General features: G+C 35.7%; 1 protein-coding gene across 3 annotated transcripts in view; it reads right to left on the bottom strand.

Moving 5' to 3' along the window:
• The window catches only part of MTMR2 (myotubularin related protein 2), a 105,584-nt gene that overhangs the window by 38,927 nt on the left and 40,851 nt on the right, over positions 1-25,806 (bottom strand). For all 3 annotated transcript variants that reach the window (XM_045556893.1, XM_045556895.1, XM_045556894.1), the window contains one exon: positions 1,846-1,921. In XM_045556893.1, coding sequence (XP_045412849.1) covers positions 1,846-1,921 — 76 coding nt within the window. The remainder of the gene's footprint in view (positions 1-1,845; positions 1,922-25,806) is intronic.

Below are 25,806 nucleotides of genomic sequence, written 5' to 3'. Positions count from 1 at the left end.
GGTTCCTATGGGATAGCCAAGGGCATACATCTAAGACAGAGGCATTTGTTTACATGTATTAGGACCAAGGTCTAGACTAGAAATACAAACTTTGGAGTCATCACCTGATATATGGTAGGTGAAGTTACTAATTTAGATATGAACAACTAAAAGAATATATAGGAGGGAAAAGGGAAATGGGTCAGGGTGAAGTCCTAGGGAATGTTGATTTTAAAGGAAGAGGAACCAACAAATGAGACTGAGTGGTTGCCCAAAAGTCTTTAATAAGGCCATATATCATAGGGGAAGCAGCATGGGCATTAGGTTCAGAACAGGAAAAAAGAAATTATCACAATGCTGGATGTAAACTTTATTAGCTAGGTCATCTCCCTATGCCTTAGTTTCCTTATCTACAAAATGAGGCTAGTATCTTTCTCAGAATATTACTCTGAAAATGACTGGGACAGTAAGTACCCTATAATGATAACTATTAACATTATATAATAGCCAATACTGAAAATATATATATAACTCAGTAAATAGTTCAGCAGATCAAGAGCTTAGTGTATAGAAAAGGCTGATTGGAGAAAAAAAAGATCGGCTACTCAATCAAGAGTCAAGAGCAAGAAGAGACAAATACCATGCTAAGTGCTAAGAAGCTAAATTTAGTAGGTAATAATAACCCATTTAGAGGGTAGGTCCCCCTTTGGCTTGTTTACTTTCACACAAGGAAAGACACCTAGACAAGGAAAATTAAGCATTTTTAAAATTCTTTAAAAAAAACTATGATTGCTAATAAAATGAAAGATGACATCTACTTTAAGAAATCATTTACTTCATTCTCCTAACATATTACTTTACTTCTCAAAATCTGAGTATTTGCTATTACACAGATGAAACAAAGCAAAAGCATAAGGACAAAAACACACCTTATATGCTCATTTTCAGTTTCCAGTCCATATTTTAAGTTAATTAGGCTGGACAGAGAAAGGCATCTACATACGAATAGATGCAACTAGGATGAAAAATTTCACACCAAAATTGACCCAAGCTTATTCAGAGAAGAAAAACATAAAGGAGGCAAACAATAGAAAACATGTTTTAAGACAAACTACTTGTATAAAGTGACAATTCAGGCCGGGCTCGGTGGCTCACGCCTGTAATCCTAGCACTCTGGGAGGCCGAGGCGGGCGGATCATTTGAACTCAGGAGTTCGAGACCAGCCTGAGCAAGAGCGAGACCCCGTCTCTACTAAAAATAGAAAGAAATTATCTGGCCAACTAAAATATATATAGAAAAAATTAGCCGGGCATGGTGGCGCATGCCTGTAGTCCCAGCAACCAGGGAGGCTGAGGTAGTAGGATCGCTTAAGCCCAGGAGTTTGAGGTTGCTGTGAGCTAGGCCGATGCCACGGCACTCACTCTAGCCCGAGCAACAAAGCGAGACTCTGTCTCAAAAAAAAAAAAAAAAAAGTGACAATTCAGTGTTTTTATCTAGGCAATCCAGTATATGAATACAGGAACTGAAAACAATAAAATTTCCCTAGTCAGAATTCAGCAACAGTTAAAAAAAAGCCATCTACTTTCAAAGAAAGCAAAACAAACTTTTTTAGAAGGTTTTTGGAAGAGAAGCAGCAGAGTATAATTCAATTTGCATGTTTCCCAATAGTCCAAACACAAACACTACCAACAGGTGTAGGCCCTGGCTTGCAGAACACACTGAGAGGCTGGGGAGGCTGCAGGCAATGAGCGCCGCCAGACAGGAGGCACCTCCGACAGCCAGTTTGTTCTCTGTATGCTGAGAGTACTCAACAGTCTGCACAGTCAGAAAGGAGAAGGAAATTAGACAAAAAATGCCATTACAGACCCATGTCTTTAATATTTTCTCCTGGAAGCAAGGGTGGTTCTTCCATTTCTGCTAATTTGTTAGACTCCCTCAGGACCTGGATTGGGGGGGAGAGGACAAGAAAAGAAACATTTTTTTATTCCAAGGTGAATTTTTCACTCAAATTTCAACTGAGTATGCTTGCTCTTATTTCATGTTATGACACCATATCATATACACTACTTTTATTTTTAATTTGTTTATTTTTAATTATTATGGGTACATAATAGGTGTGTATATTTATGGGGTACCTGTGCTGTTTTGATACAGGCATGTATAACACGTGAAGCTACTGTTTTTCAAGAAAGCATTTACTAAGTGCCTAACTCATATCCAAACACTTTACACTTGTACACAAAAAGCTTTACAACTTTTCACACTGACTCCTGCAACAGCCTGACAATAATGGAGGTGTTACATCCTCATTTCGCAGATGAGGAAAAAGAGGCCAAAAGTAGTAACTAATTTGTTCAAGATCACATAGCTACAGTGCCAAAGTCTCAATCTGAATTATAACTGTGATGGATTCCAAAGTCCATTCCCTTGCCATTAAGCCATGCCATAAGTGCATTTAAACTTGGATAAAATTAAGTGCTCGTGTAGATCTAATGTTTAGAGAATTTGGAAATGATGTTAATAAATAATCTTCTTGAAAAAGAGGTGTTAAAGAGGTGGTTAAATTAAAATCATAACAACTGGCACTGAGTAGTTACCTTGTGAAGGATGCACTATAGTCCAAGAATGCAGATATAGAAACATAGTTTTCTAAAGAAGTTACAACTGAGAGACACAACACACACCCCAAGTTATCACATGCTAAATATATCCTCTGATAGCTACCAAAAGTATTCCTCTCTCCTCCCTCTTTCATTACCAAAGAATAAGTTTTCTTCTCCAATCCCATCAATTCCTCAACCATCTGCAATCTGGCTTTGCCACCTAACCCAACCCCTTCTGGGAATGTACTCTCTCCCCAATAACTCTTCATTATTAAAGACAATAGACATTTCTCAGTCTTTATTTTTATCTCTTAGCCACATTTGACACTGTCTATACTTACTGCTTCTTGAAAGCACACCATCTTGGCTAACCTCCTCCCTCTCTGCCAGTGGCCACTCTTTGTCGGTGGCCTTTATGTTCCTGTTCATTTTTCCTCACCGTCACTATTCCTCAGGGGTTTGTCCTAGATTCATTTCTCACTTCACTCAATTCCTGATGATTTCATACCTACCCATGACAAACTTACTTCAATCTATATAGCCAGCAGAGATTTTTCTCAGGCTCTAGTTCCATACATTCAACTGCCTCATGTCAATCCCCATCTGGATGTACCACAGGTATCTTGAACTTAATAGAAGTAAAGCTGATCTGTGTTCCATACTTAGCAAATGACACTACCATACATCTGGTTGTCTAAACCAGTGTTTGGGGACAGGACAAAGAGCAGTGGCCTCTGTGAGCAGATTTAGGCCTTCTTCAACCTTGATCGGTTTCATTATACTATGAACCAATACTACTAGAAAAAAGATTTTCAAACCATTTTTTAATCAGCTTTTGATCTTTATTTCCTTTCTTCTAAAGAGCAGACTTACAGACCTCAAAAAAAAAAAAAAGGTAAAAAAGAAGAAAAGACAAGATACTACCATTGCCTTAAAGCTCACCTTTTGCAGGGCTTCAAAACGGGTTTAGATGTCTCCTCTGCGTGAGTTCCTATCTCACATTTACCACACCTCACTAACTGCCTTTCAGTCCTTTTTGCTACCAGACTCCTAGAGAAGAGACACCATACCTTATACACTTCTAAATACACAATGGAAATATAACCTGAGCCATGTATGTTAAGTTTTAATTTTCTAATTGTCACACTCAAAAAGGTAGGAACAGGCAAAAGTGATTTTAATTACCTTTTTTTTTTTTGATACTTAAGCCTTCAGTATCTGGGGTGTATTTTATACATAAAGCACATCTCAACTCAGACCAGCCATATTTCAAGTGCTCGATAGCCACATGTCCAGGGGCCCCTGTACTGGGCAGTGCAAATCAAATGAATCTGACTCTTCCTGATGATCAAGTCATGCCCTAGTTTAAGAAAGTGGCTTAGAGAGTATTAGACAAAAGAGACAGACATTATTGCCCCAGTCCAATGCTCATTTAAGGCCAATAACTAAGAACTACAAAGAACAAATTAACTGTAAAGGTCATCTTTTTTTAATGCTATATACTTGCCAGTCTTTTGTGTAGTCATAAAAGAAGGGAAAGAAGGAAGGAAGAGAGGTAAAGAGGGAGGACGAACCTATGAAGATGGGGGGGGGGTAACAAGATAAAAACTTGCAATATGCAAAAATACAGACTTCCTGGGTTCAATCCTGACTGTGCCACAAACCAGCTAAGTATGCTTAGACAAGGTGTTCAACTTCTCTAAGCCTCAATTTCCCCAACTATAAAATGATAATAATTATAGTATCACACTATAGGGTTATAAAAATTAAATGAGTTAACACATTTAAAGTATTTATATCAGTGTTGGCACATAAGATGTACTTAATAAGTGTTGACTATTAGTAATAATAAAAATTCAGAGTAACTGATTGCCAGAATCTGCTAATAATTTCTACTAATTATGAAAGCAAGAGAATTAGATAAAAAAATACAAATAATAATTGGCACACAGTACACTGAAAAAAATCAAACAATGGTGCACATGTGAAAGATCCCATAGGAATATGCTTTATCCTTCCCCCAGTCTGCCTTACCCAGAAATAGAAAGATTATGTCACTTACAAAGCGGAGCTGTAGTTCCTGTATTGCACAGGTATACCTCCTTGTGGCTGCTATAGTACTATTCCCCACAACCTCCTCTCTTTCTGTATTTCCATATTCAGAAGGAACTTGTACCCCCAGAAAATATGTGTGTCGTATATAGAAGAGAGGAGGGTAGTTCTGGCAAAGGCTAACAGTAACATGGGAGGTATAATCCTCATAAGTAAAGCTTTATAAAATGAGAAAAGAGGTCAGAAAACTCATGCAAGTAGCACCATGGGCTTTCTTATATTCTCTCTGACCAGAATGTCAAAGAGTAAGGCAATGAATAGAAGCAATGCAAGATCCCATCTTTGTCCAGCAGAGCTGTATTAGATGACAAACTTTTAACAATATGCATGCACTAGAGGTTATATATAAACAACTCACACTACAGCTGAAGATATGAAAAATAACTCCAAGTAGCACCCAAGTGAACAGAGCAGGGACAAGGGCAATCCAGACCCTGTGTTTGTTGACAAACACTGGTTCTGAACACATCTATCCTTAATCAAACAGAAGAGAAAATATAGGGCCTAGAAAAAAGATTATTTGACAAAGAAATATCAGCCTAAAGCTTAAAAAAAAGAACACAGTCTTCTGAAAATAATTCCCTACAGACATTAGTAGAAGCATGTATAAGGTACTTGGCATATGCCAAAGAAAATACGCCATATTTCCTAAGAAACAGGAACAGAGAGCCACAAGGGGAGATACACTGAGATAAGAAAAATGGGTGAGATAAGGAATGATTATGAGAAATTTTTAAAATGTAATAGCAGAAATAAAATCTGTACGGAGTTAGTAAAGAACTGAATCGATTATTCAGAAAACAGCATTAAAGTTAAAGGCAAACATGAAAAGTGCTGTGAGAATTTGAAGAAAAAGAACAAAGATAAAATCGTTAGGAAAAATAATAAAAAAACAAGAAAATAATTCTATTTTCAAAAAGAAAAAAATCAAAACAATATAAGCAAAAATCCAATATATAACTGAAGAATATACTTTTGAACAGGATAAATATTTTCTAGTTTACAATGTTCTACACAAAATCAATGAACAGAGACATATCTCTAGGTGCACCTTGGCAAATTTTTTTGAACTACAAGAATTGAAAAACGAACTATAAGAATACAGGCTGGAAAAAAATGAAGAGAAATTACCTTCAAAGGAAGCAAGATCTGGCTAACTTCAGATTTATCTATAATATCATATTCTAGAAGATAATAACAAAATGTCAACAGAGCTGTGAAGGAAAATGCTTCTATAATGCGTTTAATGGCAATGGGAAGTCATTCTCAGATATTCAGGTCCCAGAAAATATAACCTAGAAGTCCCTTTTTTGAAAGAAGAAAAACAAATTACCTGAAGCTGCAATTAGCTAAAAAAAGGGGAATCAAAAGTAAAATACACAATTGTGGTGTCGGGTGAGGATGCAGGTTTCATATCCTAAGTACTTCCCTTATTCACTACCACCATACTAACCTCTGAGTCTTAGTTTCATCATTCATATTATTAACATAATATTAATTTCTACCTTATAGGTTTGCAACTATGAAATAAGGTAACTGTATCATAAATAGATTTGCAAAATACTATTAAAATGTAAGAAATACAGTGTCTGATTTATGATGGTTCAAATTATGATATTTTCAATTTATAACAGATTTATCTGGATATAACCCCATCGTAAGTCGAGAAGCATTTGTACTTATTATTCACTTAACAGAAGTATGAACAGAAGTTTTCACTGTCTGTTATCACAACAGCCTATTCACATGGTGCTTTGTTCCTCTGCTTTAAAATACACAAGGGATTAATATTTGAGCCAGCATGTCACACAGGGAACCACAGATCTCTCTCTTTTTCTCTGTCTCTCTATCTGATTCTTAAATTACTAAATTCTAGATTTAGCTACAGAATAGTAAGCATCTGACTGTTCTAAAGAAAGCAGCAAATCTTTTCCCTTTCTTTCAATACTTATAAAGGCTGAGGAGACAGCAGGAATATTCTAAGAGTCTGGTACAACTTGGGAAAATTAATAAAATAAAAAAAACTTTAATGTTTGCCTGAGAGAATAAAGGAGATGGCTTGAGAAATAAAAATGGAGTGAAAATTTAGGGTATTCTAGTGAAAATCTTCAAAAAAAGGGTAAGGATTTTGAAACATTATACTAAAGAAGCCTTCAGTAAGAGAGTCCATATTGTATGAGTCCAATTATATGAAATTTTACAATAGAAAAACTAATCTATGGTAGGAAAAGAAAAACTCAAAACAGTGGCTGCTATGGGAGTGAGCTGGGAGTATGGACTGAGAAGGGCACGAGGAAAATAATGTGGAGTAATAACAAGTTCTTGATATGGATTTGGGTTATACTTTCTAAACTCACAGAATATACACTTAAGATTTCTGCATTTCATTAGATATAAATTTTATATTGAAAGGAAAACTATGTATAATATTTAGCTCTAGTTAATGATTTGCATGCTCAAGTATTTAGTTGGAAAGTACTGGTGTCTGCAATTTACTTTGAAATGCATCAAAAAGTAAGCTTGCCTAACGGATGGATAGAGGGATAGACAGATGATGGATGTGAGATAAAAACAAGTACAGTAGATTGAAATGTTAATGGCAGAAACCTGGCTGTGTATTCAGACAGTTTTATAACAAAATATTGGAGAGAAAGCAAGAATTTTAAATTTGACCATTCATGTAAAAAAATAAAATCACTGCAGGCCTTTGATGGAGGCAGATGGCACAGTCAAGAAGGGCACAAAACTGAATATGATAAAGATGAAATGATAATCTAGGACAGAAATAGCAAAATCCTGGATTAGTGTGTGGCCGCAGAAATAAAGAGGAATATGATACATTGGAAAAAGTGATCAAATGTGACCCTAGGCTTTTAAAACAAACAGAAGCCAATTGTAGAAATAGTACTTGATGATTTTACTCAAAAGGAACTGCATCTCAGTATGTCAGCAACGGAAGAAAAGAGAAATGCAGATTCAATGAAGAAAGTGAGGTCAAAACAAGTGGGGCAACTCAAAAGCACCAGAGGCCTACCTTCCAAAAATGGGGGTTGGAGAACTAAGAGAGCAAAGCCAGACTGATCATTAGGTTTTTCTCCCTTCACATGGAAACACCTTTAGTGGAGAATAAGTTATACAACTCTCAGATGTGAGAGGAGAAGAGAATTTCACTGCTAGAGAAATTCCCTGGAATACATTAAACATTTTCCCTTACTGGGCCAAATGCAATGTTACCAACAGGGAATCCAACCTGTTTCCACTCAGATGCATTAGATCCCTGTCTGCCTCTGAGCTCTGGCTACATCAATAGGTAAGATTACGCAACATTTAATCCTTTCCCACAAGACAACATTTAATACAATATTTAATCCTTTCTTACTACCAAGAAGAGTCATTAATGTTATTAAAATCTTACTTATAAACAAAAAAGCCACAAGATCCAAATTTATAATTCTATTTTTAATACCTAATATATAACCAGGTTGATTTTGCTCTCTCCCAACCCTGATTTTCTTCCATGCTCTCTCTTCAACAAATTATTTTCAAACTGCTCAGTAATTTTCCATGTGACTTTAGCCTCCCTCTTCCCTCCCTCCCTCCTCCCTCTTCCTCTCTCTCCCTCCCTTTCTCTCCATGTCCGCCACCCTCCACCCCACTCACAATTAGGAAATTACTATAAAGGAAATTCAGAAGCCTTGACCTGGAAGTTGGCAAGTTTATGAGTCAATTTTCACAAGGAATGGTCAGATGGTAGAAAAACTGGAAAAAAATTTTCTGAAATCTGCAAAACACTAAATAGTAATCATCTGAAAGGGAAAAATGAGTCTATAGAAGTTACAAAATAGCCTCCACAGTTTCTTTACATACTAAAACCCAGAAGAAAAAATAATACACTTACTTTTCACTGGATAATTCTAAAGAAAGTTATTTACATCAATTATATTTTATTTTACTTTTTATACAACTTGACTGACAAACCACAAAGTGGGCAAATGAACCACACAAACAAAAATCCTAACAGGGTAGATCCACAGACTGGCATGTGGGAGAGATCTTATTGGTTACACATTTAAAAGTACATCCAAATTCGAACACAGGGAAGCCCTTTCTTTTTATGACTCAGTCAAGGACAATTTGGTTTTCAGATGAAACCACAATTACCAAAAACTGGATAAGATTACATCATCATCAATGATTCGACAATAACAACAACGAAGGATGAATATCTAAAGAAGAACCGTCTGGAAAGCATCATTTCATGCTATAGGCTAAATTGTGCCCTCTAATAAAGAATTTGTTGAAGTCCTAACTGCCAGTACCTCAGAATGTGACCTTATTTGGAAATAGGGTTGTTGAAGATAGAATTAGTTAAGATGAGGTCATACTGGAGTAGGGTGGGCCCCTAACTCAGTATGAGTGGTGTCCTTATAAGACAGCTATGTGAAAACACGGGGGAAATGCAATGTTAAAATGGAAGCAGAGACTGAACTGATGCGTCTACAATCCAAGGAACACCAATGATGGTTGGGCCTTCATCAACAGCTAGGAAAGAGGTATGGAACACATTCTCCCTCAAAGCCTTCTTGGTTGGCAGGAACCAACCCTACCAACACCTTGATTTCAGATTTCTAGCATTTATACCTGTGAGAGAATAAATTTTTGTTGTTTTAAGGCACCCAACTTGTGGCACTCTGTTACAGCAACCCTAAGAAACTAATACACCTAATATCAAGAAAAACTTTCAGATTTTAATTTTAAAATACAAGCTGTTCAAAATTATCAAAATTTGGAAGCAACAAAATGTTCTTCAGTAGGTGAATGGATAAACAAAGTATGATACATCCATACAAAGGAATATTATTCAGTGATAAAAAGAAATGAGCTATCAAGCCATGAAAAGATATGAAGAAAACTTAAAAGCATATTGCTAGGTGAAAGAAGCCAGTCTGAAAAGGCTATTTATACTGGATGATTCCAACTACATGACATTCTGGAAAAGGTAAAAGTATGGAGACAGAAAAGATCTGCAATTGCCAGCTGTTCAGGGAGAGGGAGGAAGGGACAAATAAGTGCGGAAAAGGGGATTTTGAGGGCACTGAAACTATTCTAAATGATACGGTAACAATGAACACATGCTGTTACGGTTTATCAAAACCCATAGAATATATACCACAAAGCATCAACCCAAATGCAAACTCTGGACTTTAGTCATAATAATGTATAATATTGGTTCATCAATTATAACAAATGTACCACACTAATCAAGATGCAAATAATAGGGGAAACTGGTGTCGGGGATAGGGAGGCAGTAATGTGGAAGTTCTCTGTACTTTCTGGTAAAGTTTTCTGTAAACCTAAAACAGCTCTAAAAGAATAAAGTCTATTAATTTTTAAAAAATATAAGCTGTTCCTAAAACACATAGATAATATGTTGAGTATGTAACAGTTCTTGACAAGGTACAGTCAATTCAATAAATGTCCTTCAATAAATAAATCCAGTAAATATTAGTAAAAGTTCCTTCCCTTTTCTGTAAAAACTCTACAAGAAATTCTGTATCTCTAAAGAATAACACATTACACACATCAACGTAGTCATGTTTTACTGCTTTCTCAACCCTTAGATTCAATTTATTTCCAACTCCTATCATGTCTCTTTCATCTCCACTCCCGTACCCCTAACGTAACCCCACTTTTCCATGCCCATTGCTTATCACACTAGCCCTACACCTTCTGATGTGTTCTTCTGAAGTATACTTCAGTGGTTCTCAAATTTTTGAACTTCAACACCAGTAAAAATGCAAACAGAACTTTGGGAGATTGACACAGGGCTGCAGATTTTTTTTTTATTATTGAGAACATTAAAATAACAACTACCATCTATAATATCATTTCATAAAAGAAAGATTTTTAAAACCAAAAAGTTAGGATAAAATCTTATAATAAAGGATAGTTCTTTCCATTAAAGAATGGTTCATAATAGATTATCTACCAAAAACAAATAAAATAGAAGATAGGTAGATATAATATTGTCTCAATTACCTTCATTTTGCCTCATACCAAAGTGAAATCATCATGAATTGGCCCAGTTAATGTACTGCTTTTAGAAGACCATTATTCATTTAGTGCTCATAATACCCTGAAAGATAAATAGTATTCTTAAGCCCATGTATAAATGGGGTAATTGACTCTTACAGAAGTTTTACCAGAGTGTAACCTACTGGGATTTTGTCAGAGCCTAATTGACCTGAAGGAAGGGAAATGTCAAACTCCAGCCCTCTCTAGTTTTCCACATGGGGAAACAGAAATAAAAACTCCAGCATCTGCTAGCCATCCTGTCTTACCTAAGGGGGCTGGGCAGAAAATGGAGAAGCACTCATGAATGTTATAGCTCAGGGGAACAGGCTCACCAAAAGATTAGGAGCATAGGGCTGAACCACAGGACCATAGAGTGTTTCCTCTATTTCCCCTTCTCCCACCCCCTTGTCACCACATCGCTAAAGGCCTATTTACCTCAGTTCTTTTTACCTAGTACGTCATGTCTGACTTCCAACAAAAAATTACAAGGCACACTAAAAGGCAAAATTTGTGTTTGAATTAATAGCTTTCTTTTATAAAAATACTTATATGAGGGTAGGAAAGATTCTGTTTATAATAACAATTAAAAATATAAAACATCCAGGAATAAACTTAAGAAATATGCAGAAGCTATATGAAGAAACTTTAAAATTCTTCTGAGCAACATAAATGAATACTTAAATAAATGGAAAGACATACCTTATTTTTAAGCAGAAAAGCTCAATATTGTTCAGATTTTAATTTTTGCTTGTTCTGTAAATAATATGGTTAAAATCTGACAAGATGAATTTCAAGCTTGTAATGACGAAAGTCTGGAAATAATATAAATGCCTTTCAGTGGTGGGGGGACAGTTATTTAAACTATTTTTATGGTTACAACTGAATACGTGCAGTCTGAAAAGAAGAAGTGGATTTGCATGTGTGGATATGAAAAGATGTTCAAGACAAGTTAAAACTCCAATGAGAAAACAGTGTGAATAATAACTTCCCACCTGTTGGGGATAGTGGGTGGTGGGATAGAAGAGGCTATGGTGCATAAACAGGTGGTATTAGTTAGGGGAGGTAGAATGGAAACAAGGAGACATGTTTGGAGGCTGTTTGAATAATGCCAAGTAAAAGTTGATAAAGGGCATATATTAGGGTAATGACGTTTCGTAAAGGACGATCTGAAATATATATGAATGTAATGTGTACGAAGCTCCCTGAATGTTGCAGATTACGGGCAGAGAGGAGTCAAACCTGATTCCAGGTTTCAAACTTGGTGACAATTTGTGGTTCATTTCTTGACTGTCTGCCCCTCCTCTATGTGCTTTGCTGTTCTTTCTCCTCATCTAAGTAGGGTGACCCGGATGTACCCTTCATTCCTTGCTTCCCCTGTCCTCTTTCTTTATTCTCTTTCCTTCTCATGGTTTTAACTATTAACATCACCTTTTTATGGATGTCAACTACATCTTTGCTCTGGTCCTTCATATCAGTTGCCTGCTCTGGATCCTATCATGTCATGATCATAGTCTGAGTACGATCAGAAATCTGATCAAGTCCAGCTGCTGTTGGGAGATATATGTCACCTTGGAAAAGTTGCTTAACTTCTGTAAGAGTCAATTACCCCATTTATAAATGGGCTTAAGAATACTATTTATCTTTCAGGGGTGTTATAAGCACTAAATGAATAGTGGTCTTCTAAAAGCAGTACATTAACTGGGCCAATTCATGGTGATATTCTCTTCTGCCATGTTAAGAACAGAATTCTCTGGGTATATTTCAGAATAGCTGCTTTTTCCTCTCTCCCTGCAGGAAGCAGGGAGTTTTTGTCAATCTTCACTGTGAGAATTTGGTAGAACTCACAAAAGTAGGAGGGCACCCATAAGGTTGGGACCCCTGGAGTTTTTAACTCTCAGACTTTTCTACACTGAGACTACAGCAATTCATCAATTACCATTTAAAGTCTTCCTACCCTGGTACTTGTTCCTGCAAAGGTCTCTACTGGTGGGTTTCTGCTCCAGTAAGTGGTGATTCTATGTATCTGCATGTCTCTCTCAATCAGCTATTTGTCCTGAAACCTTAGTAGATCTAAGAAGGGTTGTTAATTTTCAACTTGTTTAGCTTTTTACTTGTTATTAGAACAGAATGACAAATTCCAAGCTCTTTTTTGTTTTTTCTTTTTTTGTTTTGGTGGTTGTTTTCATATTTTTTTTTTTATTTCAGCTCATCATGGGGGTACATAAGTTCGGGTTATATACATTGTCCATGTCCCGCCCATCTCCCTGAGTCAGAGCCTCAAGCGTGTCCATTCTCCAGACAGTGCACCTGGCACTCACCATGCAGTCATACCTCCATCCCCTCCCCCCATACCCCACCTCCCCGAGTCAGCACTTTCAAGCATGACCATTCCCCATCATGTAGGCATACACCCATCCCCTCCCCCCACCCCCTGTCTCAGTCTGATATCCAATTGGTATCCTTCTCTGATGTGCATTTAGGTGATGATCAGGGAAACCAATTTTCTGGTGAGTACATGTGATGCTTGTTTTTCCATTCTTTGGATACTTCACTTAATATAATGGGTTCCAATTCTCTCCAGGAGAACCAAAGAGATGTCGTATCACCATTATTTCTTATAGCTGAGTAATACTCCATGGTATACATATACCACAGTTTACTAATCCATTCTTGGATTGATGGGCACTTGGGTTGTTTCCACATCTTTGCGATTGTGAATTGTGCTGCTATAACATTCAGGTACAGGTGTCTTTGTTATAGAATGACTTTTGTTCTTCTGGGTAGACACCCAATAATGGGATTGCTGGATCGAATGGTAGTTCTACCTGAATCTGTTTAAGGTATCTCCATAATGCTTTCCACAGGGGTTGCACTAGTTTGCAGTCCCACCAGCAGTGTATGAGTGTTCCTGTCTCTCCACATCCACGCTAACATGTGTTGTTTTGGGACTTTTTGATAAAGGCCATTCTCACTGGAGTTAAGTGATATCTCACTGTGGTTTTGATTTGCATTTCCCTGATGATTAGGGATGTTGAGTATTTTTTCATATGTTTGTTAGCCATTCTTCTATTTTCTTTTGAAAAATTTCTATTCATGTCCTTTGCCCACTTTTTGATAGGGTTGTTTGATTTTTTCTTGCTGATTGTCCTGAGTTCTAAATAGATTCTTGTTATCAGTCCTTTATCTGATGTGTAGTATGCGAAAAATTTTTCCCATTCTGTAGGTTATCTGTTTATTTTCGTGACTGTTTCTTTGGTTGTGCAGAAGCTTTTTAATTTAATCAGGTCCCATTCGTTTATTTTTGTTGTTGCTGTGATTGCCTTAGGGGTTTTCTTCATAAATTCTTTGCCTAGACCAATGTCTGTAAGAGTCTTTCTTACATTTTCTTCTAGAATTCTAATAGTTTCCCACCTAAGATTTAAGTCTGTTAGCCACCGTGATTTGATTTTTTGTGAGAGGTGAAAGCTGTGGGTCCTGTTTTAGTCTTCTACATGTGGCTATCCAGTTTTCCCAGCACCATTTATTAAATAAGGAATCTTTTCCCCAGAGTATGTTTTTGTCTGCTTTGTCAAAGATTAATGGCTATATGAGGATGGTTTTATATTTTGATTTTCTGTTCTGTTCCATTGGTCTGTGTCCCTGCACTTGTGCCAATACCAAGCAGTTTTAATAATCACAGCTTTGTAGTATAGTTTGAAGTCTGGTAAATTAATACCTCCCATTTTGTTTTTGTTGCTTAAAATTGCTTTTGCTAAACAGGGTCTTCTCTGGTTCCACACAAAGCGTAGAATTATTCTTTCTATATCTGAAAAATCCAAGCTCTTTTTTGTAACTAGCCACCTGATTATAGTCTTTGTTTCTAATAATTTTCATTTGATTTTCTTGATTTCCAGGTAAAATACTGCTTATCTTGTCTCTCTTCAATAATATGCCTCTCATGTATTTCTTTTAACTAATTTCATCAGATAGTACTTATAAACAATACTAAATAACCCAGGCATGATAATAGGTATCCCTGTCTTATTCTTTAATGGGATTATTTCTAGGGTTTTAATATTTTAATATTAAGCACAATGTTTATGTAAGTATCCCCCTATTCCTTTCTAACTAAAAGTTTTTAAAATCTCAAATAGACGTTGAATTTTGTGAAATGCCCTTTATTAAATGCCTTTTCTATACATATAAAGATGATTATATGGAACCATCTGTGACCTACAACAAGTTATACCAACAGCATTTTTACTATGCTTAGGCTTGAAGTCTGAAATGTCTTCTCCAGCATTAGCATCATGTTAATAAGTGATCCACCTAATAAATATCCTTTAGGCACACAGAAAGGAAACCTTTCCTTATCTCCTCACTATCACTGAATAGAGACAATACGATTCCCGTTGCATCATGAGTATAATAGATATACTTAGACATTTATCATTTTTCATACTTTGTAATTTTTAAATAATCTCTACTTATGTTTCTATTATAATTATTTGACTCTTTTTACTAAAACTTTTAACACATTCAGAGCTTTTAAGCCTTAAGGTGGTTAATAATATCTGCAAAATATTTATAAATCACACCAAAATAATTACAAACCAAATAATCCATGCTATAGCCTACAAAAGAGGATAGGAGGTATGACCCTCCTTGCCTACTAGCCTAGCCAACTGCTGACATTTTAAGTTTGTGGTGAACAGAGATGAGGAATTTTTAATCTGATACCCAATCTTGTACCTGTAAAAGTTCTCAGTGGAAACTTCTAAGGGAAAGAATTTCTGTGTACCCAATATGAAGAGTAATTATTTCTAGGTGGAGAAGTACTGGTGATTTTTATTTTTTCCTTAATCCTGTTTCTATGATATTTCCTGTTTATACTATATTTCCAACAAATTTTTATGAGATTGTATTAATTTGATAGTAAAAAACCGTCAATGCTATTAAGATACAAAATTTCGTAAAGGAGAGTTAATGGTAACTTTGGAGAGAACAGTTTCAGTAAACTGGGAAGTTTTAAGAATTGGATTGATATCATTTCCCTATTAGGAATGGAAATAATGAAACAACCCTGAACATTTCCAAGTGGATTTTGGTAACTCTTTGCTAAAGGAGATGAATTAGTGACTGGCTTTCTTGTTCTCTGCCAAAGTTTCTTCCAATAATTTCTTTAATTTTTTTAAATTTTTATCTAAATATCTATGAGAATAAAAAGATTGTAATGGGCTGCAAAGATCAAAAATGGGGCTAGTTCTGTAATTCACAGGCTGATCATGACTCATTTCACTGAAAAGCAGAAGGAAGTACATTCCAGATGCATGAGCCAGTACGGATGGAAATGAGAATGAGCACACTACGTGTAAAGGACTATAAGAAGAATCCCTGTCTGTAGAGCTGGGGTTAGTTTGGGAACAGGTGGGGAGCAAGTGATAGCTGTGACAGGACTAAAAGTGACAAGCCCTGAATGTAAGGTATAGAAGTCTGTGCTTTGTCCTATAAGAAATGCATCCCCTTAAATTTTTAAGCAGGGGTGTGACATTATAAAAGTGATGTCAGAGGAAGAGTAACCTTACCGTAGTGCATTATCTGAATTACAGAAAGGCAAGCCTATCAAACAAACATAAGAACTGGAAGACCATAAAGAATGGAAAGTAAAGGGGAAAATGAGCATTTTTAAGACAGATGACAATTTGATAAAGAGGAAAATAGCTTAGTATTTCTCATTCTCTTCCACTGATTCAGTCGACAAACTTTTCCTGGGTATATAGCACATTCCAGATCCTGAGCTTTAAAGATACAACAGGGAACAAGGCAGTTATGTCCACCCTGAGGGGGCTTATGGTAATACTCTTTCTTTTTTTCTTTCCCAGTAAATTTATTTTTCTTTAAATTCTTGTTTTTATAAACAATTCCCAAGCATTTTTGTTAAGTATTTTAAAATATTTTTAATTTCTATTAACTTAGGTTGTAGACTGCTTTAGAATGTCATGCCCTCTCTGTTCCCTAGCTATGTTTTCATCACAATTGTCACTGATTTGCTTATCTCCTTTCCCACTACGTGACTCTAAGCTTCATGCAAGTAGAGACCATGTCTTACTGGATGCTTTTTCACCAGGACACTCAATTTCAAGAGTTATTAACTTGGAGATGTTCTTTACATATTTTGAATACAAACCCTTTATCAATTACATGTAATCTTTGTAAGTCTACTTTCCAAAATGTGATTTCTCTTTTCAGTCTTTGCATACAGAGTCTTTTGTCTTAGTTGATAAATTTTAGCACAATAAAAATAATAATCTTTTCTTTAATGATTAATACTTTTAGGTCTTGTTTAAAATATTCTTCCTGATATCATAATATCATAAAGATATTTTCATACATTTTCTTCTAAGAAATTTTAAAGTTTTGATTTTCCATTTTAGGTTTTTAATCTAATAAATTCAATTTTTGCATATGTATGAGGTAGGAACCCAACTCCTTTTTTTTACGGCTAATTTAGCATTGATTACCAAATAGTTCATTCTTTCCCCCACTGATTTGTCATACCACCTCTGTAACATACAGAGTTCCTACAAACACAAGTCAAATCCTGAATTTGACTGATTCTTGTTTTAATTACTTTAGCTTTATATCTGATTGGGTAAATCCCCCCCCACTTCATTTTTCCTGAAGGTAATCTTGATCTTTTACCCTTGCATATACATTTTAGGATCACCTAAAATTTTGCGAAAAAACTTTTGAATTTTTTTAAACTTTCTTTATTTTTCTTTTTCCACTCATTTCCTCTGGGTAGATATTAATTTTGTTTTAGATTATATTCAAGTAACAGGTAGATTTAAAAATATTTTCATCTCCAGGCTATTGTGCCTATTCATCCATTTATTTAGGTATTCTTTTAGGCTCTGTAATAAAGTTTGGTAACTTTCTCCATAAGGTTCTTATATATATTTTTATTAGACTTATTCCTTAGTAATGTACTTTTGTTGCTTTTGTAATTGGGATCTTTTTAAAATCACATTTTCTAAACATTTTTGCTAAGGTACAGTAGCATGATTTCTTTTTTTAGAGTTATCTTGTATCCACAACAGTGCTGAGCTATATATCTAATTAGTTCTGGTAGTTTGCATGTAGATTTTCTTAGATTTTCCATATAGACAATCATCTGTAATAAAATTTTTGTTTCTTACTTTCATTATTATGTCATTTGTTCTTTTTTCCTTTCTTGTTTTACTGGCTAACACTTCCAGAATAATGTTAAATAAAAGTGATGATAGCAATCATCATCATGTTTCTAAGTTTAAAGGAAATGCTTGTAACATTTCACCATTAAGTATGAGGTTTCAACAACTGTGTTGTTTTGATGGATGTTCTTTATCTGGCTAAAGTTGTTTTTTTACAATTTCTAGCTTCTTACGAGTTGATGCTGGTAAGGGAGGTGGTGGTGTTAATCATAAATAAGTGCTAACTTCAATCATTTCTTCTCTGGTCATGTGTGATAGGCACTGTTCATTGTCTATTTGATATATGCTCCATGAGATTTAACTCATTCTGAATAAATCTGCATATTTTTAGTACATGTCAATATCATATTCATGGACACCATCCAGATAAGAAATAACCTGATTATCTCTGGCCTTTTGTTCATAAAGAAATATGCATAACATAACAGAAATCCTGAAGAGATTTGCCTGATTTAATTAAGCCTATCAAATATTTCAAGACAAGGCAAAGTATTAAGAACAAAATCCAAAATATTATACCCTTTATCTCATATTTGTACATAAAATATCTAAAATAAAGACATAAAGGAGAAAATACAATTCTATTTTAATATTTAATTCTGAATTGTAGACAAATATTGATGTAAGTGCAATATCACAGGCTTCACAAAGAAACGACATACTACATAGCTTGACTTTTATCTTTCAATCACTACCATTTATGGCACATATTCTAATTAAAGCCCAAAGTTATATAAATTGCAACTTATAAATAAGTAGAGTTGGGCATTTAAATTTTAAAATCCTATATTTAATGGGATTTATTCTGCAGTGAGCAAATAAAAACCACCAGACATAAGTTCCCTAGGTTCTTAGTTCCACTAAGTGGCAAACATCAGAAATATGTTCTACTTAAAGAAAGACTAATTGTAAAACTTGCAAATAGGCCACGCATTGTGGCTCATGCCTGTAATCCCACCAATTTGGGAGACTGAGGCAGGAGGATCGCTTGAGGCCAGCAGTTTGAGGTTACAGTGAGCTACCATCGAGCCACTGCACTCCAGCCTGAACAACAGAGCAAGACCATCTATTTAAAAAAAAAAAAGAAAAGAAAAAAGATTGCAAATAAATTATTTTTAACTGCATTATTAAAAATTCTATATAAAAGAATTCTACTTTTTAAGTTTTAAAATGAAATCACATAAGTTTTACTGCCAAGCGAAGAACAAATGAAGCAAAGTGAAAACACTCTAAAATTATGTAACTAAGAAAAGCACAATTCAATTTAAAAAGCTTGGATTTGTGCTAAATTTTTCAGAAACACATCTACTGGATTATCTGTATAGGACTTTTTCCATAACAAACAAAGCTAGCAAGGCAAAAAAGTCCACTTGAATAAACAAAAGTTCAAGATATCAAAACTAGTTCCATCCCCCAATCGATTTTCCATTCTGCTTTATTGATGCAGAGGCAACAAATCTTGTTTGAATACAAAATCCTTAATAGAAAAGGCTTTCACATTTAACTATTAATCTACTAAGATACTATCCTTTAAGGAAAGTGCCATTTTACAGTACCTATAGCAGAAAACCTACACAATATTTTTAATGAAATTGTATTAGCCTTTCAATGCATTATGTTCTCCACACTTCTATTTAAAAGCAGTTACTAAAGGAGCTTATAAAATGTGAAGACTCAAGGCAGGGAAAAGCAATGAGGCTACGTGGAGAACTGGAACCAACTTCAAATCATCTGTGAATGATGATTTTCAAAAATACTGTACCAAACCCCTCAACGCACAGAGAGCCAAACCATGGTCAGTAAAAAGCAACACACAGCTGTCTGCAGTTAGTTTCACCTATAATTAACTAACACTATCATTTTATGATTGCTAAAGGTATACACAGTAAAAGCAAAACATCATCAATTAACAAAGTTGAGAGGAAATCAAATTTTATTACAAAAATCCTCTTTTTCTGATTATTTAGAAAAGCATTTCTCAATCATTAAAAAAGTAAGATTGAAACCCACTATTTCCACCCCCCTAAAATGTATGAAAGATATTCCTTATTAAGAAATCTCACTTAGCATTTGAAAAACCTTAGCAGCAAAATTATGGGAGGCTATGTCTACTATGTCTCTTAGTAACATGCTATACAGGAGTATGACTGACCTGAGACAAAATAAGGGCAACATCTAGCTGTGTGCTGTTAAAAACATGATTTAACTCACCCCTTCTATTAGATTTCTCATTTGTCAAATGGGAATAATAGTAACTGTCTCACAAGATTGTTGGGTAAGCTAAAAGAGATGAAGCATGTAAAAATACCATAATAGAAGGCTAGATACTTTTCAATTATTAGGAGCACATGTCTTCTCCCACCCCACCTTCCTCCACCAAAAAAGGCACACATATATTTGAAATCAAGCTGCATTTTTAATATAATGTTACTCATCCATCTCCCTCCAAAAATTGAAAATAAGACTATAAATCAAGTAACTATATACTTAACAATTAAAGATATCTTTATAATTAAGGAAATAGAGTAACAAGTAGCTTAACATATTAGTTTCCCTTTTTTCTCTGCACCTTTAGGCACTATACTATGGAAAGGATAGTAAACCTTTATTGCCTAAAACCATCTTCTCCTTAACTTAGCAGCTCTCTGTTCATTCATCTAATAAAATTCCCTGAGAGTCCTGCTAAGTTGTGAAAGATGCTGAATTAGCAAGGCACAAACTTGCATGTATGATCACCCTACCCATAATGTTATCTCCTATGATACTTAGAGGATGATCTTTTTCTAAAAATTTTTTCTATTTCAGAATATTACAGGGATACAAACGTTTTAGTTACATGAATTGCTTTTGTACAGTTTGAGTCAAAGTTACAAGTGTGTCTATCACCCAGACAGTGTGCATTGTATCCGTTAGGTGTGAATTTACCCATCCCCTCCTCCCACATAACACCTGCTTGATTTCCACTGAATTTTACTACCACATGTGTACATGAGTGTTGATCTGTTAGTTCCAATTTAGTGGTGCATGCATGTGGTGTTTGTTTTTCCATTCTTGCCATACTTCACTGAAAAGGATGGTCTCCAGTTACATCCAGGTCGTTACAAAAGGTACTAGTTCACCATTTTTTATGGCTAAGTAGTATTCCATGGTATATATATACCCACATTTTATTAATCCGTTCATGTATTGATGAGCACTTGGGTTATTTCCACATGTTTGTGATTGTGAATTCTGCTGCTATAAACATTCGAGTGTAAATGTCTTTTTCATAAAATGTCTTTTTTTCCTTTGGGTAAATACTCAGTAGTGAGATTGCTGGATCAAATGGTAGGTCTACTTTTAGTTCTTTAAGTGTCTCCATACTACTTTCCATAGAGGTTGAACCAATATGCAGTCCTACCGACAGTGTATAAGTGCTTTTCTCTCAGCATCCATGCCAGCACCTGTTGTTTTGGGTCTTTTTGATAAAAGGCATTCTTACTGGAGTTAGGTGATATCTCATTGTGATTTTGATTTGCATTTCCCTGATTAGAGATGTTGAACATTTTGTCATATGTTTCTTGGCCATTAGTCTTTCTTCTTTTGAAAAGCTTCTGTTCATGTCTTTGCCCACTTTTTAATGGGGTTATTTAATGTTTTCTTGCTGATTTGCTTGAGTTCTTTGTAGATTCTTGTTATTAGCCTTTTATCCGATATATAGCAAGCAAATATTTTCTCCCATTCTGTAGGCTGTCTATTCACTCTATTGATTGTTTCCTTGCTGTGCAGAAGCCTTTTGATTTAATCAGGTCCCATTTATTTATTTTTATTGCTGCTGTGATTGCCTTTGATGTCTTCCTCATAAATTCTTTGCCTAGGCCAATATCTATAAGAGTTTTTCCAACCTCTTCTTCTAGAACTCTTATAGTTTCATGCCTTAGGTTTAAGTCTGTTATCCACCATGAATTAATTTTTGTGAGTGGTAAGAGATGCAGATTCTGTTTCAGTCTTGTACATGTGGCTATCCAATTTTCCCAGCACCATTTATTGAATAGGGATTCTTTTCCCCAGTGTATGTTTTTGTCTGCTTTGTCAAAGATCAGATGGCAATATGATGATGGTTTTATATCTGGGTTCTCTATTATGATCCATTGATCTAGGTCTCTGCTCTTGTGCCAGCACCATGCTGTTTTGGTTACTACAGCCTTGTATGTAATACAGCTTGAAGTCTGGTAAAGTGATGCCTCCTGATTTGTTCTTTTTGCTTAAGGTTGCTTTGGCTATTCAGGCTCTTTTCTGGTTCCATATGAAGTGTAGAGTTATTTTTTCTAGATCTGTAAAAACTAACATCGGTATTTTAATGGGGATTGCACTAAATCTGTAAATTACTTTGGATAGTATAGACATTTTAACAATGTTTATTCTGCTAATCAATGAGCATGATATGATATGTTTTTCCATTTGTTTACATCTTCTGCAATTTCCTTCCTCAGTGTTTCATGGTTCTCCCTGTTCACATCCTTGGTTAAATATATTCCTAGGTATTTTATTTTGTTTGCTGCTTTTGTGAATGGTATTACATGTCTGATTTGATTCTCCACTTGGCTATTGTTGGTATACAGCAATGCTACTGATTTGTGTACATTGATTTTGTAAACTGAGACTTTGCTGAATTTATTTGTCAATTTCAAGAGTCTCTTGGCTGTATCTTTGGGGTTTTCTAGATATAAGATCTTATCATCAGTGAAAAGTGATAGTTTGACCTCTTCTTTCCCCGTTTGGATACCCTTGGTTTCCTTCTCTTGCCTGATTGCTCTAAGTAGGCCTTCCAACACAATGTTGAACAGAAGTGGTAACAGTTGGCAACCTTGTCTGGTTCCAGTTCTGAGGAGGAATACTTTCAATTTTTCCCCATTCAGCATGATATTAGCTGTGGGTTTGTACTGGGCTTATATTTTTTTATTCATCCAGCCAGCCTATGTCTCTTGAGTGGGAAGTTCAAGCCATTCACATTTATTAAAAGAATTGATAATTGTAATGGGTTTCTGTTCATCCTGTTGAGTAGAACTTTACTGCTTTGTTTTACCACTTGAACCATTATTTTATATGGGCTCTGAGCTTTAGGTTTTGGGTGATTTTACACTGGTGGATTTCTATTGTGCTGATCGATGTATAATGCAGATCTGAGTACTTCCTGCAGGGCAGGTCCGGTCTTGACAAATTCCCTCAGTGTTTACTTGTCTGAGAAAGTCTTTATTTCTCCCTCATATCAGAAACTTAGTTTTGCAGGATACAAAATTCTAGGCTGGCCGTTATTCTGTTGAGAAAACTGAGAATGGGGCCCTAGTCCCTTCTGGCTTGTAAAGTCTCAGTTGAGATGTCTGCAGTTAGTGTGATGAGTTTTCCTTTGTAAGTTACCTGTTGCTTTCACCTTACTGGCTTGTAGGAGTCCCTCTTTCATGTTTACTTTGGCCAGTCTGATGACTATGTGTCATGGTGAGTGCCTCTTCATGATGAATCTCACAAGGGTCCTTTGAGCTTCTTATACCTGGATATCTAGATTTCTAGCAAGGCCAGGGAAATTTTCCTCAATTATTCCCTCAAATATGTTTTCCCACCCTTGTGTATTTTCTTCTTGGCTCTCACGGATGCCTATGATTCTTGTGTTAGGCCTCTTTACATAATCCCATATTTCTTGTAGGTTTTGTTTGTTCCTGTTATTTCTGAATTCTTTGTCTTTGATTGACTTGTCTAACTCATAGGTGTTGTCTTCAAGCTCTGATATGCTTCCTTCTGTCTGATCTAGCCTATTCTTACAGCTTTCCACTATGTTTTGTATTCCCTTGAATGAATTTTTCATTACCAGAAGTTCTGTTTCATTTTTTTTTTAATAATTGAACTTCCTTTGTAAATTTTTCATTCATTTCCTACATTGTTTTTGTGGTCGGAGGTTGGGTTTCTATTTTTTATTGTATTTCATTGCGCTACCTTATAATCCTATTTGAAATTTTTCAGATGTTATTTTAATCTTTCTGTTTTGATTGGTATCCACTCATAAGAAACTGTTTTCTTTGGGGGTGTCATTTCACTCTGATTTTTCATGTTTCCGGAGTTCTTTCACTGATTCCTTCTCATCTGGCCTCTCAGTCAAGACCTGGGGGTGCTAGGCCCAGCTTATGGGCTTGTCTCCAGGTCCCCAAAGATCAACCCCTGAGCATGCCAGGGAGAGGAGTGCTCATCCTGAGCTGCCTATGGGGTGTTCTAGCAGGTCTGGTGTACCTGTCAGGTTACCTCTGATCTGCTGTCTTCCCCTCTTCCCAACAGTGTGTAGTTGAGTTAGGTCCCCCAGCTTAATCTCGGTGACGGTGGATGGTACTTGTGAGTACGAGTCAGCTGCTCCCTGTTTGCTTGAGTTGGAAGGTGCCTATGCTTAGCTATGGGGTTGTTTCCCATCACTGACTGATGTTTACGAGGAAGAGCCAGATGCTGAGATGGTCTTTTGTGCCTGTGGTAAGCTGTGGTTCCCCAGGTGGGGCATACAAATGCCCCAAGCTTTAGGAGGGACCCTGTAGCTCCCAGGGTTTGCTTGATCTCTACTGTCCCTGAGGTGAGGGGTGGAACAAGACAAATTGTGGCTGGATTGCAGAAGGCTGCAAGCTTAGAAGATGATCTTTTACCAGAAGCAAAAAGGAACCAGGGCTCCTTGGTAAAATGGATGATGATTCTAGAACTGAGGCAGGAAATATACATGAGGAACCTGAAGCATCTTGTAGTGTCAGAAAGTAAGGAAGTACTCAAAAAACTACTATGATGATAGGATTATGTCAAAGGGACACAAGAGCTGACTAAAAGAACTCAATTTGGAGTTGGAATAATATGAGCAATAAAGTAGTTCTGGATTGTAATGAAAAGTATAAAATATATATCCAAGAACCCATAATGAAATAAATAATTAAATTAATCAAGAAATGGGGGCAAAGAAACAAATCTCTTCCGTGCAGAATTCCAAAAAATGTATTAGATATTCCAACTTTAAGGAGGCAGAGAATAACTGCCCACTCCTTAAGTGTGGGCTGTAAATAGCAACTTTTTTCTAAAGAATACGATGTAGGGAGAAGTGTGGAAAAGAGTATTGACAGGGAAAAAAAACCTAACACTACCTCAGCCATGTGATCAAGGTGAACATCAACCGTAATAAATCGTGTTAACAGTATGTACCCTTGATATAATGTGATGAAATGGCACTTTACCTCTGTGATCTTAACTCCCCAAAATACATAACCCCAAGTGAATAATGAGTAAAACAACAGACATTCATAAAATAGCTAACCAGTACTCTTGAAAACTGACAGAGTCATCAAAAACAAGAAAAGTCTGAGAAACCCTCACAGCCAAAAGGAACCTAAGGCAACATTACTAAATGTAATGTGGTATCTTGGGTGGGATCCTGGAACTAAAAGGACATAGGTAAAAACTAAGGCTATCTGAATAAAGTATGGACTTTAGTTAATAATGATGTAGCAATACTGATTCATTACGTGAAACAAATGTACCATATTAATGTAAGATGTTAATAGTAGGAGAAACTAGATGTGAACATATGATAAACCTATACTATCTTTGTAATTCTTCTGTAAATCTTAAATTGTTCTAAAATAAAAAGTTCATCTAATAAAATTTTAATTATAATATTTTATATACAGAATAACATTATGGCTCTCAGTTTGTCCAAATGTAAGCCACTCACTCATTATTTACGGTGTCCTGAGGAAATAAAGGGGTTTTACATGCAGGGAGGTTGACAGTAGAGTGGCCTCCTTCACCTA

The sequence above is a fragment of the Lemur catta genome, chromosome 7, assembly GCF_020740605.2.
Source record: "Lemur catta isolate mLemCat1 chromosome 7, mLemCat1.pri, whole genome shotgun sequence".
Lineage (NCBI taxonomy): Eukaryota > Metazoa > Chordata > Mammalia > Primates > Lemuridae > Lemur > Lemur catta.
This window is presented reverse-complemented; position numbering and strand designations above follow the sequence as displayed.